Genomic DNA, 19,106 nt, shown 5'->3' with positions numbered 1-19,106 from the left:
TTTCAATTTTGGACTGTCACTTTTGATTTGTGTTGCTGTATTTCTCTCTGATAAATCGAATATGAAACACAGTATGATAGATGGATATTTTCATACGGTATGTCTGTTTTGTTTCTTTCTTTAAAAGAAAGAAAAGCAAATACATTGAAGATTAAATAAAAACACATCACGGTTAAATGAGCAAATCGCTTTGGCGCTTAGAAACGGTGCCTATGAACAAAATCATTCGTTATAGAGTAGACTAGACAGAACTAACAAGAGTCATGGGTGCTTCGCTGTGCTATCAAAAGACTGGATCAAATTTTCAATCCTCTTTGATCGACTATACAAGAAAATACGATGCAGCCGAATTGGAAATTCAAATTATTCAACCAGAATTCTCCCCACAAGAGATGAGCATTGCACATTATACATGGGAAAAGCTGAAAAAGCGCTACAGTAACCAAGTTGGCACGGAAATTTTTCGAAAAATTTTCTCCAAATGTCCACAAGTGAAAGAATTATTCGGCTTGCAGAAAAAGGCTGATGAAAGTGCACTCGGCGATTCAAGAATGAGCAGGCATACGGTCATTTTTCAAGTAAGAATTTTTAACACTGAGCATTTACACCATTTTGAATCATTAATTTAAAACTATTTGTCATTCGACAATCTATTCTAATCTATTAGAAGAATTTATGTATGCAAATAGTAGAATAAGAAGAAATAATTCGTACACAGAGACTCTTCCTATTAATGAATATTGAATTGAGACAAATGCACAATTGAATTGCAGCTATTTGTTAATTTTGAATTTGAAAGATTGAAAATTTTCCAGGATATAATTGAACTTCTTATTGTGGATTTATCAAACAAAAGTGATACCTTGACACAGTCGTTAGTAACGCTCGGAGCGCAGCATTGGTTTTTCAACAGTCGTGGCTTCAGACCTGAATATTGGATTGTATTTGGAGAAACTTTGGTGAATTTGATTCGTGAACTTCCACTGAATATTTGCCAACGTCGCCTTGCAAGTCGATCTTGGATGAAACTTATCATCTATCTGTTGGAATGTGTTCAACTTGGATACGTGAAACAAATGACTACAAATGAAGAAGAAGAACATTGAAGTAACTAACATTATTGGTAAATTACTGAAGAAACAGTCTCTATCTATTATTTTTTCCATTTCTACATTTCATTTACTGTTACAAATTAATTGTAATTTACTTCACTCAGTGGTTTAAAATTAAAATTCCATATTTAAACGTCTGCCTTCTTCACACACACTTACCTGGAGAGATGCAGAATAAATTGTTACCTATTCGAATGCTGCAAATGTCAAATTGCACATTTTCAATTATATTTATCACAAATATTGCTTGACGTTTATTGCAAAAAATTTGCATAAAGGTGAAAATTCATAACCTCCACTTATTAATAAAAGTTAGAAGAGCATGAATATGCTAAAATTACGCACGCTGCTGTTGGGTGCATTATGCAAGAGTGATCAATGATAGAACCGTAGGCATTTTTGAATAATTTTAATAAAAATTTTGAAATTTCTGCGAGTAAGAATAATTTGTAAAAAGATAAAAAAATAATTTGATTTTTTGAAACTGATAATTTTTTCAAAACAACAAATGAACTAACAAACAGCGTAACAATCAAACAACTTGCATACATACGGATGTTTCAGCTGTAATAAGTAGGCTTCTAAAACGAACTATTCAAATAAAATAAACAATTAAATATGCCCGCTCGATGTAAGCTTAAAATTAGTGTACTGAACATTGTGACACACATTCCGTTGCTTGGAAATGGAACCAAATCAAATCGTATAAGTACGAAATGATAATAATATCCTTTGCATGATGACAATTACACCTATGCCAAGTGCAGCGTTGATGGTTAAATTTGCATTATTAAGAAGTCTAATTGGTTGGTTAGTAGGGAAAAAATGTAGAAACAAAAAAATCCCTTTTCAAAGATAGGCAATTTTGCCTTGCTTAGCAAGTAGCAAGCAAAGTATGATTAAATGAATAATAGTGATTAAAATTTATTTTCACTGTTCAGTAGTCAAGCAGAGGATTGATAGCACGCTAAAAGGGTAATTAATTTTTGTTATTAATAATAAATGAAAAATCAGGCATATTTGGTTAAAAGTGAGCGGAGTTGTGTAGAAACGATTGGTGCAAATGTTGACGAGAAGAAAAACGAGCGATTTCAAGAAAAAGCCAAAAAAAAATCAAGCCCACCGGAAACAGCAGTTCATCAAATGCACTAGATTCACTTGTAGCTGGCCAACGGGGGCGATCTGTATGGACAAGCAGCAGTAGAGCTGGTGCAGTCGTTGGTTTCGAATATTTTCCTTGTCACTGTTCGTCTGTCTTTTCCACAAGCAAGCAAAAGCGAACCGTTATATACGCCTGATCTTGAGCAATTTTTCAACCGTCGAGTCAAATGACTCTTCTCATTCAACTCGCTCAACAAATAATCCCCTTTTGTCATCTGCACACAAGGAAGCCATCGAAATATATACCGAAAACCAGTGCGAAATCTGAAATCAAATATCATCAGTCAGTTGAAACATTAAAACAATAATATATAATAAGAAAACTGAAATGAACGATGTGCAATTTTAAATATGCTCATATTACATTGTCTACATTCACACTATACTGTATTCTTTAATTGAAATTTCATACAAATTTTTGTATGTTCTCGTTATGCTTTCATATTTATTTAAAAGAAAACTTCTTCTATTTACATCTTCGTTGTCTACCTCTGATTAGCGTACAATAATGGATGCAGAAGTAAATTGGAAACAGTGAGTGAGTGAGTGAGTGAGTGTTTGCAGAATGTTTTTCGGATGAATTTCAATTTTGTAAATCTTACCAAAAAACTTGCATTGTGTTAATTGAAACTTGAAAATCAGTAAGCAAACGATATGATCAAAAAAATGAAGAGATATTTTAAAAACATATTTGGAAAATGTAATCGAAAAAGACAAGTGGATCAGTGAATAGAGTGAATTTTCAATCTTGTGTGCAATAATAGCAATAGAAGCGCCTGAAATTCAACAGAGATTGCTCAAAGGCACTGCTCACATGTTCTAATCGATGCATTACTGCGCCATGTGAACAAGCGAGCCGTTTCAGAACTGAGTGCTAAATGGCTTGCGTATTGAAATAATAAAATTGTACTTATTCATATGAAACGTGCTAACCTTGAATTCATCCAACAATAGATGATCGGATTGACCACTGTACTACTCATCGCCAACCAGTACATGCTCATGTATACATGTTGAGCAGTGAGAAAATCCATCTCGGCAAACAGCGGCATCAAAAAAGTGAAGTAAATGTGATACGGCAACCAGCAAACCATAAACAATGAGCCGACCACAGTAAGCATTTTTACAACCTGAAAATTTTAAAATAAAATTGTTCAAAATTCAACTCAGTTTTCACAACAGTCTTTATATTAGAAAAAATAAAGCACGATATGTTCGCACTTTTCGTTTGGCGCAAATTTGACTTTCTTGTCGATGTTCACCGATCGTTTTGCCACCCCAAAGAACTCGTGCCATGCGAATAAACGTAAATGACAAAACTCCAAGAGGAAGGATGTAAGTTATGAACAGTAAAAAATAATTGTAACTGAAATAAATTCCATATATTCTAGCAACATTAGAAAAAAGTCATACTGGCATTTGCGGATTTTACATTTTAAACTGAGCACTTGTTTTTGCGTCACCGTCGGGATAATTGTCCGCATAACAAACAGATCGCTTGTCACCATTTTCAAAGAAGAACTTTTTCGTGTAAGAATGAAGAAACATTGGCAAAGCGCATAGGAAGGCAGCAATCCAAATGACAACAATTGTTGCTATCGTTTTGTGGCGTGACATGCGTTTTCTCAGTGGATTCATTATAGCAACGTACCTGAAGAAAAATATATTTTCTTAAAAGATTTACAAGAAAAAAAAACAATTCAATTTAAAATATACACTACAAGATATATTTTTTTATATTTAAATATTAATGAATAAATATCAATATTTTTAGTCATAATTCAAAATGAATATTTATATGTGTTGTGAACGATAGCGAGTAGAAAATTAAAGATTATTCAAAAATAAAACTATTTCTTAAGATATTGAATAAGATTAAGGCACAACAATTGCACAACAAGCTGGTATGAATTGAATGTAGTTCGCATTAGACATTTCAATAACATAATTTCATTTTGCGAAGAACCATACCAAACGATGATGGGCAGAATTCCATTAGTACAAGCAGAAATTTTAATAAATATATGAACATACAAGCAGCAGCTGGATTTGTACACTTTATCGTTTATAGCAAAACTTATTTAATGAGCAATGTAAAACATTTTGTACATTTCTATGTGAAAATATTTGAAAAACTTAATTGAACTACTTTCAGTTGAATAATTAACATTTGATGTAGCTTTACAAAGTTGACATTGGATAATAAATTTTCAGCTATCACTACACTTGAACATCGTACTATTTGACTTTCGAACTTACTGAAATTATAAGGCGAAAAAAATAAAATATTCGAAAAAATGCACAAAGTAGAAATAGTTCAATTACAGTCATATTTTATGATTATTAAAAAAATGAATTTTAAAAAATTGAAAAAATCTACAGTACAGAAAAAAGAAAAATCAGGTAGAATATCAGAATTTAGATTGTAGAAAGAAATTGAAAGACAAAATTTCCCCCCCCCTCCTTCCCCCACAATAGCAAAAAATACGTCCCCTTGCAGTGATGCAGCTGACAAAAGCTGCGTTTTCAATTACGCTCAATTGTTGCTAGTTGTAGAATGAAGAAACTTGATCTTTCACTGATTATATACAATCAATTTTCAAATCAGTTCGCTTCACCAAGTTAATTGAGTTAATTCGAACAGGAAAATTATTTCAGTTGAAAAAAAAATTTTTTTTGACTAGCAAAAATGTTTTATAACAAGGAAATATAACAAACTTCTGAATTTTATTTTTCAAATATAACATATTATTTGCATTGATACAATTTTCAACACTGTTCCCCCCTTTGAAACCACTTTTTTGCAACATTTCAATGACGTAGTATATTTGCACTAAAAGGAAAGTCTTTTCTTTACAAATTGCCCTTAAAATAACACTAATTAAAGTTCAGAAGATAAAGTATCGAACAAGCACATATGCCTAATGCCGCTCTGTAAAACGACAATGCAGTCAATTAAGCTGAAGGGAAGTTAGATGTTTTTTCTCAAACAAACATTTATAATCTTCATCACTCCAAAAGTGTTAAACATCTCAGATGATATTACTCAAAAAAAATCAAAGAAAAAAAATATTAAGAAGATCAGTTCAAATTAGAATATGGGTTACATCTACAGTAAAGATATTTATGCTAGCTACTAGTGGTTAATATCATTCACTGAAACTGATCGTGTTGCATGCATACAGACAAAAAAGTTTTGAACTTTAACACGTGTTGGGAAATTATTCAAAAATAAAGCCTTTTAAATATTGCTTAATTGTTCACTAAAAGACACCACGATGATATCGATTGTAATTGGCATGTGCATTATTTAGAACAATTTTAACAGCCTTTGTACACTTGTCGATTGATTGTTAAAAATTTTAAATTCAAGAAAAATAAGAGGGACCTCTGCAAATGGTACGTTTAATCGTTTGCATACATCTTTTACAGCTCGCCAGGCTTGTTAAATGTTTGTCGCTTTCAAGTGTGAAATGTGATGCATCTTCTTGATCTGATTATTTCCACCGGATTGTCTTATTTTACACTTCACAGTTTACAACTGTTGCAAAAGTTCAAAAAATACTATTATTCATAATTTCAAGTGATGGAAATTCAAAATTTTGTGATAGCCACAGCAGCATTCCTGCAACATCACTATATCCATTTCACTTTAGCTCTTGCTGAATATTAAATTGTTTCAATGTCATTCTTTCAATGCAAGCATGCAATATTTTAAAAAGAAAAAACCTGCATATACATATATATACATACATGTATGCATGAATTACAAAATAAAATACAATTTTTTTTTGAAAACTAGTGCATCAAAAAATAAAAAAGTATATAATAAACTAATCTAACAAATATTTTTTTCATGATACATGATAATAATGAAAGAAATCTTTTTTTTTACTATTATAACAATGCTGTAAGTAAAATTTCACAATTTTCATCTGAAAAATTATATCAAACTGCAAATGTTATGCAAATCAATAGATATTATTATTTTGCTGAATGCTTTGATGTTGAATAAAATTCCGATAACACTGCACTGGCTACTATTGGATTTTAGAAAATGGTTTAAAATAAATGTGAAATTATGCAGTTGATTTGAAAATTTTAATTGTTCATGTCATCAATGAAAATAAAATTCATTTATTGCAAATTTGAAATGTGGCAATTGTTGTTACTTTAATGAAATAAATTTTAAAAAAACTATTCTTAGAAATTGAAAAACTGTTGAAAAGCAGCTCTGTTAAGCTATTTATAGCTAATCGGATGTGCACTAGCTTAATTAAAGCAGTATCAGCGTAAAACAATGCTGCAATAAAAAAAAATAAACATGCCCACATTACTACAAATAATAAAAATTGAAAAAAGAAATATAAGTGTACAAATAAATATAAAAAAATGTTTCATTATTTAATGCCGTTTGATCAGTTGAGCAAATCAACATTGTTTCCAGGTTTAAAATTAAAAGAAAAAACGACACTTCGATCAACAAATTGTTCCTACTACACCAGATGCTTTAAGAAAAAGTTTAATAAAAAAGAAAAAGTTGCATTGTAAAAACTTATTTTATTTAGCCTTATCAATTGAAAATTTCAAAAATCGAATTTCCAATCTCAATTTCACAATCATTCCCATTTCATTTAAAGCTTTGATGTGAAATTGTACCCCTCAAGTGTACTTTGTCTTAAGAAGAACATTGATCAGGGATCACTTTTCACTAAAATGAGTTTTCCAAACCAATAAATAAATATATCCCGCGCATTTTCACCATTCAGAATTGCTTTGAATTGGACAGATAAATTATTGTTTGCTATTTTTTTGAAAAACTATAAATCAAACAAAAAGAGAACCAACCGTTGAAAAAGCACACAAACAAACAAATGTGATAATGGAAATATGAATTCACAAGTTTATGAATAATAATAATAATTTCACCATTCTATTTTGACAAAAGCCGCTTAATTTTTATTTTAATCTTCAATTTATTTTCATCTTTTCCAATTTTATAATTTAACTCTGCAAATACGGGTGCAGTAAATAAATGTCCAACACGAAACATTAAAGAGCATGACAAAATAATTACAGTAATTAAAACATAATTAAAAGTAAGGTTGAGAAAGTTTTGTATATTTATTTTTAAAATCACTTCTGATCAAAAAATAAAAATAACAACTGAATGAAACAGCTAATGAATGAAAAAAAAATTTGATACTTTTCAAAATTGTTGGCATTTGAAAATTTTTGCACAAAGAATTACTGACAAGAGTTGTTGCTGTCTGTGCAAAAGCAATGGAGGCAAAGAAAAGAAAACAATTAAAACAATGCAAAAGATATTGCTTGATCACTGTTTTACGAAAACCGTGTGAAAATGAATATGGAATTGTGCCATTTTCATTTTCACTTTATTTGCACACCGTAGACCCAAACGCATGCTAATTAAAGGATGAATTATCTGCACTTGCATATGTATGTATGTAAATTTCTTCAGTAAATTAATCAGTTTCCCCACTGAAAGCATGAATGTTTTGCCTCGATAAATGAACAGCAAAGTGATCAACTATGACCTCAGCTGTATAAACAACAACGCGATACATATATGATTGCAATGTTGAATGCAGTCGTTGAAATTTACCAAACTAAGTGAAAGTTCAGAAAAAATTCACCACTAAATCATCACTAAATTTAACTGCTCAAGCAACAAACAACTGACTGATTACTAGAAATTGAAATTCACAGAAGCATTTCAAAATTACAAAGTTAAATATTAAATTACCACATACTAAAACGTGATGAGATAATGGCAAACAAACAAACAAACAAAAGAAACAAAAAAGAATTATAAAATGAAATAAATATTTACCTGTCTACACTCATGCTCATCAAAGTGAAAACACTGGCGCATGTAGGAGCAACGCCCATCAAATTACTGAAATAGCAGTAAAGATCGCCAAACCACCAGTTGTAGTAGAGTATGTAGACAAAGTTGAAGCAGACGTTGAACAGCGAGATACTGGCATCGGCTAAAGCTAAATTTAGCAGAAAGTAGTTGGTAACTGTACGCATCTGCTTGTGCGCTAGGACAATCCATATGACGATTGAATTGCCACCAATAGCCATAGTGATGATCAAGCCAAAAAGAATAATATAAACAACTTGCACTAGCCAAGAGTGTTCCAAAGATCGAATTGCACAAAACAAATTGTGAAGACCGTTTGTCTCAACAATATCTTGGCAGCTGCATCCACGATTCGTCATCAACTCGTTCATTAGATCATGATTCCATTCATCTATGAAGTGACTGGAATTCAACGATAAATCGAAGCAAGCGCTCAACAATGTTGAGGTCACATTGCTAACGCTAACCAAGGATTCGTTTTTCAGGTTCACTTCCATTGATCACATTCTCTGAAAGAAAGAAAGAAAACAAATACTGAATAAGTTATTCATAAATGATTTCATCATGTTTTGTGTCATCATTTGCCCATTGCAGCCAAACGGGCAAGATCATCATCATCATCATCATCATCACTGGAATATAGTGGAGCAAGCTGGACCAATAAAAGATAACCAACCAGCCTTTAGCTACCATCAATCGCGACCGATGGCAGCGCGAACGCTGGAACAATGGAATACTCGCAACAGAACGGTAAACAGAATTAAGCCAATCTTAAGCGGTATTTAATTTTGAACAGTTGACAAGCACAATGTGCCTGTCTAATGCGGCAAGCAGCGACAAAATCTTATGGCTGCTCCTTCGTGGATTCAGCACTTCAGCTTTGCAAGGCTACCCTGACTGAATCAAGATCAATACACGCGTGCATTTATTTTCTATTATATTAAGCATGCACTTAGTTAGACAGAATTATTTCTTCTCGCTGATCTTCTGACCCAGTAAAACAGCTACATCCGAAAAAATCGTCGAAATCATCTTGGAAATGCGTTGTCATAAACCAAACGTCAAACAAAAAAAAAGATAGATAGAAAAAAAACGCAGAAATTTTCACGTCACAGCCGTGCGATTTTAGCTTGGTCAATCAAGCTGTGATCAGCCACAGCTTTGAGCTTTATGCCAAATGAAAGTGTTTGTCATTGCTAGTTCCCAGTGGCCTGGCTCATCATCATCATCCAAAATCAAAATAAGAATGAAGCGCGCATTTGAATAGAGCCAATTCGAAGCGGTTAACAAAATCCGAATCCCATTGACCACTTCAAATACAGAAATCTTCCACTCTTTATAGTCAATAAAAATGCCCATAAAAAGTAGCTGAAAACGCTTTTTTTCAAAAATTAACTCAAATTCAAATAACGCTTTGTCGATTAAACGCTGATGATGATGAAGAATTAAATTATGTTTTTTTAATGCAATTACGTGAAAAAGAAATGTAGTAAAAAGAAAAACTTATTGATCTGTAAATATATCGAATTAATAGGCAAGAAAGTGAATCATAAAAGTTCAGTGTTGAAGAAATCCTGAGCATATTACGTCTTATCAATCAGCATAAACAAAGGAAAATTGTTACTAATGAAATAATTCGAAATTGTCATTAAACTGTCACGCCATTGTAAAAGTCATTTGTACATTCGACAGTCGTAAATATTTTCTCTGAATAGGAGAATTTCAAAACAAATAATATCTGCTAGGCATCTAAATATTAGATTTATTTGATAATTTATTTTCATATTCAACTTTTTTCATATTTTTATTGCTGAATAGATGAATGACTAAAATGATGCTGCTCGAAGTAAAGATTATAGTATAATTTGAAGCATATTTTCATGAAAAATATTTTCTTTGCTTTCAATGGTAAAATGAATGTTAAACTGAAATAATTACTGATGCAAAATATTTTCAACATATACAGAAAATGGAAAGAGACAGTTTGCAATGATAACGCAAATTAATTAAAATAAGAACGGTTACTGTATTAGTGCGGCTAAAGTTGATTGACAAGGTAAAAACACTAGAAACCGCATCTCAGCTAGCCAATAAAATGAAAAATTATTAAGTAGTTTTTAAAAATTCATTAACAATTTGAATTTGTTAGACAAAAAGCTGTAAATTCTTGCTTAGGCTACTCAGCAAACTTTGCCTGTTTTGATTTCTTCGACGTAGCAGCTAACTGAAAGCACAAAGTGCTTCTGATTGGAAATCAGCTTAAGTAGCAAAGCTATCGTTCAGGGCATCTGTAACTTAAACAAAGTACTCATAATGGTAACAGAAAATAACCGTGATCAGAGAATAAACTTTCAACCATAAGATGACGACAAACTTCTTGACTTGATTCATCGATTCAAATTTAACAATTATTATTCATCCAACAGCGTTGAAGAAACAATCGCAAATCAAAACTAATAAATACTTGGTAAAAAATACAATGAACTTCTCCTCAAAGCCCACTAAATTATTCAGAAATATATAATGAAAATTGTTTTTTTTGTTTATTCAATATAAGTATTATAAATCATAGATGAATTTCAATTTAACTCAACTGAAAAGTCAAAGCAAATATAGTGCACACACAACAGTTTGAAGCAAATGCTAATCGTTTTTCCAAAAGAGGATACATAAAACAGGAAATTTCAAGATTAATAAGAAAACTGCTATATTTCTGTAAGTTACATTTTTTTATTTGTAAAGCATTTTAAAAGATAAGCATTCGTTAACAATTTAAGTTGGACTGAATCAATCACAAAAATTCCTTAATCAATTATATATAAATAATACTTTTAATAACATCTATTTACTTGATCAATTTATCATGCATAAAAATCTGTCCTGCAGTAATTTACTTTCTCATGACTAAAAGAACAAAAGAACATCACCCGAAAGAACATATCAACTACTTTTATCCATTTGAATAATAAAAGAAATGAACAAAATATAAAAAATCATATAAACATTAGACAATTTCTTTAAATTGTACTTTAATAGATAAATAAATTTCAACTTATACATTTATTTTGCCAATAAAAATAAAAACAGTAGAAAAAGCAACAGAAACAGAAATGAAAATGCAAATCCAACCGCTAAAATGCGTAATAAATTGTATAGTTAATTTATTTTTGAAAGATTAATTATTATTCTTTGATGACAGAAGATAACTTAATTGCTAATAATAAATAATTAAAGTACATTTATTAGAGTATATTTAAATTTACTTTAAATAAGATGAAAGATCAATAAAGTGTTGATATACACACACACACATATATATATGTGTGTGTGTGTGTGTGTAAATGTTATATTGAAATATCATTCATATTATAGCAAAAAAGATTTTCACAGCTAAATACAATTCCAACACAATTATTCATGATAATAAATTAATTAACTTGTGATTTGCTGCTAATTTGCTTCAAATAATCAATATAATTGACGCTTGAATGGTATTTCAATGCTTGAAATAAAATTTCAAAATCTATGCATTAATAAAATATGCTTCGTTTTAATAAACAATCAATTGACGCTGAATTGACTGTGAAATGCTGTGAATTTTACAAGTAGAACTGTCTTAATTTTTACTGTTACAGTTTAGCTTGATTTAGTACAACACTAAGTAATATTTCTTAACAAAAGCAAAAACATTTTAACAATTCACTCAAAGTATAGTCTCCAAGCAAAGTAAATAATTACAAGGCATATGTGACATAATGCAAAAACGTGATTTTAAAAATGGTTGCATGTTTTATTTGATTGGTCGTTTTTATTTTACTTTCCTTCATTTTATCCAATAAATGTTCAACAAAAAGCAACTTTTCTGCATAAAAGAGTGCAAACATGAGATGAAACGAATAAATTGAAAAATAATAGTCAATATCACTGATACAGCTAAGGATAAACATAAGCATTGCAGTTTTTGGTTGCCAGCATGTATTGTGTGTCTTGACGAAGCAAATTTGATTGATGGCTGCTGATCATTACCAAGGAAAATGAATTCCATTTTCACTGGTATATCTGATATTATCATAACTTTTCAAAAAATTTCAAAGTAAACTGATAAAAATGATTGTTAAATAAAACTGTTTTTAGTTTTTTTTTCATCAAAACCACTAAATATGATCATCTAATCAATTGCATATTTCATCTACTACTACAGTATTGCAATTTTAAAAGGCATGCTTCATCGCCAAAAATAAAACATACAACAGAGAATATTTCAGTAAAAATTGAAAGAATTTTCTAACAACAATAACAATGAAATATTATATTATCAAATGTTTATTCTGGTAAATGACAGTAAAACGGTAAATATTTTCATTTCCTTAAAAGCATATCTAAAATACTACAACGTTTGCATTGTGTCATTTCATTAAAAGAAAACGTTACTTATCAAAAGATTAAACAGTATTGCAGGAAATTAAAAAGAAGAAAAGTAGAAGAATTTCATTCTTTTTATATGGACTTAACTTTTACTCGCGGAATTAATTTGTCGCTCTGCTGACACCATTCAATTTCACATATTTATCAGAATGTTAGAAGTAAAAACAATCACGACTCCCCACATTTATAGTAGAAATTAACAGTATATTTAAAGTTATTTTATCATACAGAGTTCTCAACAGATAGTTTCAATTTTAAGAAGCGCCAATTTGTCAGCTTATTTAAAAAATGCATGTATAAAATTTATATTTATGCCAAAATGACATTTTATCATTAAAATTACTTTCTACTGAACAAAATACAATACAATTGTATTCATTTAAAATTCCATGTTTTGTTCTTAACCCAATCCACGTAATATGGATTCTTAGTCTAACGTACTGTTGCATTGTATAGATACATGAATATATTATTATATTCTCGAACATGATTTGTGTAAAAAAATAATATTAAAAATAGTAAAATATTAATAAAAGTAAAAATATATTATAAAGATATTTGTATTAAATAAATGAGAAATAAACTTGGTGATGGTTTTTAAAATGATTTCAATAATTAAGTAAAACATTTGGTGAGTGTGATAAGATTGCTATTTGTGAAATTATCACAGCATATTATTAGGTGATAAATTTTTCAAAAAAGGCTATATTGTGAAAAAGAATATTTTGAATATTAATCAATTTCACAGTCAACATAAATCGGTCTCATTGTTGTAAGATAAAGAGTTAACTGTAAGAAATTTGCAAATAAATAAACAAACAAACACTGTGCTCTTACCGTGAAAGATTGTCGATGAAATTTACTGTAAAAAGATGTTTCTTAACGCATTTTAAAGATAAGTAACAGTAAGAAGGTGAAAAAAAGTAACAGATTTTCTTTACTAAAAGATTTAAATTATCTTGAGAATTAAAATTTATTTCGAAAAAAAAATCCACAGAATAACTAGTGAACATGACGTGCAATGAACATGATGAGCGAAGCTTGAAATGACGTGCTTTGAACATCATTGGTTTGCCGAAATCCAGATAATAGAAAAATGTGCATGTTGACATATTGATTTGTTGGAATCGCCATTTATTTGACACCGCCAACTGAAAATAGCAGTCACGCAAATTTTTCATTGTCGATGTTTTGTCTTATTGTTTATATAGTGGAGAAACAGCAGCATTTCCCACGTAATTAAGATTTAAACTTCCAAAAAAAAATGAAACAATTCCACTACTATTACACCTTTACAACAATTTTACAAATAATCCTGAGATTTTAAAAACTGCTATTTCACTTTCCCGCCTACTACTTGCTGCATTTGCAAAATTTCAAATGCAAAAATACATACTAGAATGCAATTGAAAATGGACAATGGACATGAAATGATAATTAAAAATGATTGAAATTATAATTTAATTAAAAATTTTAATAACAACAATAACACAACAGAAAAAAATTAGACTAGAACTTTAGTAATTCATATCAGAAGATAGCCAAGTAGTCGTTGAAGATAGCATTATAAATCATTTCATATTATCTACCTTGTTATCTCACAGATGGAGGTCGATAACGGAAAATAAATGTGCTGTTAAATAAACACAAATTTGTCTTCACATCAACAAGTTGCTGCATAGCAGCTAATCTTAACCGCAAACTTTGGCTTACTAAATTTGAATTATTAAAGAAATAATTACATATACATACTGATACAACTATACATATTTATATCCTCGTCTCAAAACGAACAAACTTATTTTGTTTAGGCATTTTGTAGTAGTAAATCATAAAATAACTTGCTTATGAATTAGAAATGAAGCATAACGTCTTCAAAGTTTGAAAAATGATTCCCAATTTTTACAATGAATAATATGCAAAAATGAAGCCGTTTATATACTTGCGTTTATGAAAAAAATAAGTCAAAAATTATTTCATTTATGGAATTCTTATTATTAAGGTCGTTATTAGTCCAGTGCCATTAACAGCTGACCATAGTTGGCTAATTATGATTCCTCTTACCCATTGAAGCTGAACCAACAATAATTATTCGAGCCAAAAGCCCAGTATAAAGTCCAATGGACGAATTTAAAGAGTTGCTTTGGATGAATAATGGGCTTTATTTGACTCAACCAATCTTATTTGCATCGATTCAGCATCGTTCAGATGAAGCTGTTCGAGGTAAAAAGTTGCCAAGTTGGTGAAGAAAACGGTCTGAGCAAATCATTTTGCCCTGGACACTCTCAGCTTCGTTAAAGATTTTTTGATTGTAAATTATACCACAACCAAACTTAAAAGTAAAACGTCATAATTAAAAAGAAAAAGCAAAACATGCTGTGTTTTCTCTTCATCTTTTTCTTTCACTTGTTAAATTTTCCACTACAACAACAATTAGCATATTTGCATAGATCAGCGTATTGTTTCTTATTGGATACATATGCAAAAACGTAAAATTACATACGATTGATTGTATTAAACATCTAATTTTACATTATTCGAAATTATTTCTACTTGCTTAGTAAACGTCATATTGGTAAACTTTTACTTTAAAAACTTCAGCAGTCACAATTACGGTAAGAAAAATTCTACATGAAGCAAGTGATTCTGTAGGTGCTTCAAAATCAATTAAGCAGCATAGAATTTATATAAAGTATATATTAGAAAAGATTTTTACACAATAGAGTTAGTGTAATTCAAACGCTTTGTATGAGTGATTTACTTTATTCAACCTGTGCTACAAGAATAATGAACAACTGCAATCTATAAGTAAATCGTGGCAGACGCTGAAAATAATTTACACTGCACTATGCTCCCGTATTATTCAATTTTAAGCGTTCAAATGTAGAAAACTGCATGCCAAAATAACTTCATTCATCACATTAACAACAACAACAACAATATTTAAATTATTTTGATGAAAAATAAATGAATAAGCTTATGTGAGTGAATTCATTTTTCAATCTCTAGTTTTACGTCATAATTCGTTCTACAAATCGTATTGATTTAAATTTCATTGTTCTTTTACAAATATTTTACATCTACCGATAAATAATATTTAATGATAGTTAGCAAAATTATCATGCAAATTTAGAGTAAACACTTCCATTTTAAGAACAATTCCAATCCGATAATAAATGCAAGCATGAATAATTCAATGTAAATTATACCCCAAAACAGAAAAATAAACTGTTTAGATTTTTTCAATTGTGTAAAATTGTTAGAAATGATGTTTTTGTCGGCAAAATTTTTATCAGCAAAAAATTAAGCATATGTTGAAATAAATTCCTCCATCTCCCTCCCAAAAAAAAGAGTGATATATATTCGTATAGCTTTTTTCCTCACCATCAAATGCATCATTATCAATCTTCTGAATTTTTCTATTGAAACATATTGAAAAAGCTCCAAGTGAAAAGAAACGCTGTCAATGAATGATTCGTTTCCATTATGAAAGCAAATGATTTTTCAAACTTAAATTTTAAGCTATCAACAAATTTCAGTTAATTGTTTCATCAATAATGATTTGTTGCCTTCAGTGTTCAGTGATTGCTTTTTTCATTGTTGGCAATGTTTTCAATAAAATAGTAATAAAATGCCAACAGAAAAAAATAATTGAAATTATTTCTTAATTTTTTGCACCTTTTGTTGAGTTAAGGGAAAATATTTAAACTATTTTAATGAATCATTAGTAAATGAAGCTTCTCCGTACAGTCCGCCTCGCTTAAGAATGTCATTAAATGAATCGTCTTCTAATAGATGCCACAATGAATAAATAACTTATATTAGCAATCAATAATATTACTTGAAAATCAGAAAATCATCATCATCATCATCCCCACTTTTTGAATACAGTTGCAAACTGACAAAATGTAAAACTAGCACAGTTTAATAATTGAAATTGAAATTTATATGCAATTTTGAAAGCTGACTTATTAAAACAAGCAAATGCATGTTTGAAAAGTTAAATAACAGATATACTGTACTGAATGGTCGCCGTAAAAGCAGCAGTGTCAACAGCAGAACGAAAACTAAAAAACAACGTTTCTAAATTTGCTGAAAACGATCAATGTTAATTGAATTGATAAAAAAGAGTTTATCTCGTTAATGAAAAGCATCATAACGCATAAATACTTAGGACACAATTTGAGGATACGTAATTGTTGAAATTGAAAAAATATACACTTTGCATATTCATAATATAAGAAATCAAAAAAAATATATAGTAATTTTAATTAATTAAATATAAATATATTGTTATTATAATGTTAATATTGCTGTAATTGCAAAGTAAGAACAAGTAATAACTTCATTATAACTACTGATAAGAGATATAAGAAATAAAAAAGAGTTTTTTAAAGAAATGAGAATAAAATAAATAATACGCATTACGATATAAGAAAAAAAATAAAGGTGAACATCACCGTCTTTTGCTTATTTTGGAGAAAAAAAAATTGTAACTTCGTAAAGTGGCAACATTTTTGTTCAAAAAAACATTATACTATATTGTACAAATATCTGGCCGAGATAAGATCAAATCGAAGTCATTTATTTCACTTATTAGATTTAGAAAATGCTTTTGAACAACAGAATGCAGAGCTTCCTTCTTCTGATCTACTGTTGATGGTCTTATCTGAAAGATTTTGATTTGGCAAAATGCAAAATTTGACTAATCAAGAATTGGACATTTAGCTGGTAGCCTCATCAGGATCTCATCCATGTCAATCCATGTCTCAAAGACGTTAGTTCAATAAAAATGAAATAATTCTATTATTGGATTGGCCAAATAAAATACTTCAAAACAACAAAGCAATCGAAACTTGAATATGTGAAAAATAAAACTTTTATTAAAACTTTTCACTTATGATTTATTGATTTCCCTGATCAATTTTAGACACTTCAGCTTTTGACCTGCTTTTTAGAACATTTGTCCCTGACACTTCCAACTAATTCAGCCAGTTATATCCATAAATGTGCAAATTATACTGCCAATTGAGCTCATATTTGCTTCTATTGAAATGATACAATTGAACCATTTATATTTCAAACTTAATTTGCAAGTAATTTATTTGTAAATTCATAAATTATATTATTATTTATATTGACACTTTTGAAAAGATTGCTTCTTTCAAAAAGTATTTCAATTTTCATATGCAAAACTGAAAAGTATCAATTAATTAACATAACAACAAAGCAGGTGTTTTTTTAGAGCTGTTTAAAATGTTTGCAAAAAAAATTATGGGATAAAATTTCATGTAATATCACTGAAATTGAAACTCAACTGCTCGCTACGTGTTCATGTCAAAATATCACATATTTTGATTTTTAATTGCAAACTGAAATATTAAAGTTTTTAGATAGATATCTAGCAAAAATGTATGATAAAATTTTTGTAGCTTATTTTGTGCTGTAAGTTCTCTAACAAAAACTGACGTTTACAATATTATCAGCTAATTTCTCTTTGACAATATGACAGAAGCAAATATCACGACATGGAAAAACTTAACAAAAGCCGGACGTTTAAAATTATACAAGCAACATTTTAATGAAACTTGAAGAAAATTATTCAAATTCCACAATAAAAAGCAAAATAATATTTTCAGCTGTTTAAAACTGCTGAATGTAGTTTTGAAACACTTATACACATAGTTAAAATAAATGAAAGGAAAGAAAATGTAAATTACAAAATTCCATTAAAAAATATCAACCGCTTAATAGGTTTATGTCAAATTTAAAATTTTCATTTATATGCAAATCAAAAAGCGAAATAATTTAATTACCCATTAATGTAAGCATTCAAGTAAAATGTAAATGCTATATTTAAATTTATCATAAACATCATACAAATGTTTCGGTCGTACAATTCATTACAACTTTGTTGATGCAGTTTATATATGAGCTCATTATTACAAAAAAATACTTCTCTATAATTTTTCCAGTGCTGCGTATCTTAAAAATTAAATGATAACAAGTAAAGTAAAATAGTAATGTATTTGTTATCAAAAAACAAAAATAATATTAAAAAATTTCCATCTTCTATTTTAGAATTATTGCTGAAAAATATTTTGTTTTAATAATCACAAAATCTACTTGAAATATAGATGAAAAATCTGAAAATTGAAACGCATATGGTCTGCAATCACAATAAGCTGAATAAAACAAACAACTTTACAAAATAAATAAATCCCAATAATGAATATATTATATAAATTGGAAAAAGAAATTAATTGTTAGCCACATATAGCTTAGGTGAATTGTTATTTGTAATAATATTGTAATACAGATGTATTTCAAATATTGGATTGTTTATAAATTTGTGATTAACTGTTTAATTTTAAATTATATTTTAAAAATTGTTCCAATTCTTTAACAGTTCAATACAAGTAGAAGAAAACAAACACTCACCACGTAGGTTATGATTGGCATACAATTTCAAGTAATCAAATGAATTTGCTCCAACTGTGAATTGGATTATTATAATT

General features: G+C 29.3%; 4 protein-coding genes across 4 annotated transcripts; 1 reads left to right on the top strand and 3 right to left on the bottom strand.

Moving 5' to 3' along the window:
• Positions 1-263: 263 nt before the first annotated feature.
• On the top strand, positions 264-1,106 carry Tsp_07686 (putative globin). The gene is made up of 2 exons (XM_003381131.1): positions 264-578; positions 816-1,106. The coding sequence occupies exons 1-2, from the start codon at positions 264-266 to the stop codon at positions 1,104-1,106; spliced, it is 606 nt and encodes a 201-aa protein (XP_003381179.1).
• Positions 1,107-2,266: 1,160 nt separating this feature from the next.
• Positions 2,267-3,911, bottom strand: Tsp_07687 (neuromedin-K receptor). Its single transcript, XM_003381130.1, has 4 exons — positions 3,706-3,911; positions 3,495-3,639; positions 3,207-3,403; positions 2,267-2,537 (listed from the first exon to the last, which is right to left on the bottom strand). The coding sequence occupies exons 1-4, from the start codon at positions 3,909-3,911 to the stop codon at positions 2,267-2,269; spliced, it is 819 nt and encodes a 272-aa protein (XP_003381178.1).
• Positions 3,912-8,185: 4,274 nt separating this feature from the next.
• On the bottom strand, positions 8,186-8,660 carry Tsp_07688 (neuromedin-K receptor). The gene is made up of 2 exons (XM_003381129.1): positions 8,322-8,660; positions 8,186-8,287 (listed from the first exon to the last, which is right to left on the bottom strand). The coding sequence occupies exons 1-2, from the start codon at positions 8,658-8,660 to the stop codon at positions 8,186-8,188; spliced, it is 441 nt and encodes a 146-aa protein (XP_003381177.1).
• Positions 8,661-13,320: 4,660 nt separating this feature from the next.
• Positions 13,321-14,356, bottom strand: Tsp_07689 (conserved hypothetical protein). Its single transcript, XM_003381128.1, has 4 exons — positions 14,341-14,356; positions 14,191-14,300; positions 13,605-13,739; positions 13,321-13,377 (listed from the first exon to the last, which is right to left on the bottom strand). Exons 1-4 carry the CDS (start codon positions 14,354-14,356, stop codon positions 13,321-13,323), a joined length of 318 nt encoding a protein of 105 aa, XP_003381176.1.
• Between the last annotated feature and the right edge of the window lie 4,750 nt (positions 14,357-19,106).

This window comes from Trichinella spiralis (assembly GCF_000181795.1).
Source record: "Trichinella spiralis strain ISS 195 chromosome Unknown Scfld2, whole genome shotgun sequence".
In the NCBI taxonomy this organism is placed as follows: Eukaryota; Metazoa; Nematoda; class Enoplea; order Trichinellida; family Trichinellidae; genus Trichinella; species Trichinella spiralis.
This window is presented reverse-complemented; position numbering and strand designations above follow the sequence as displayed.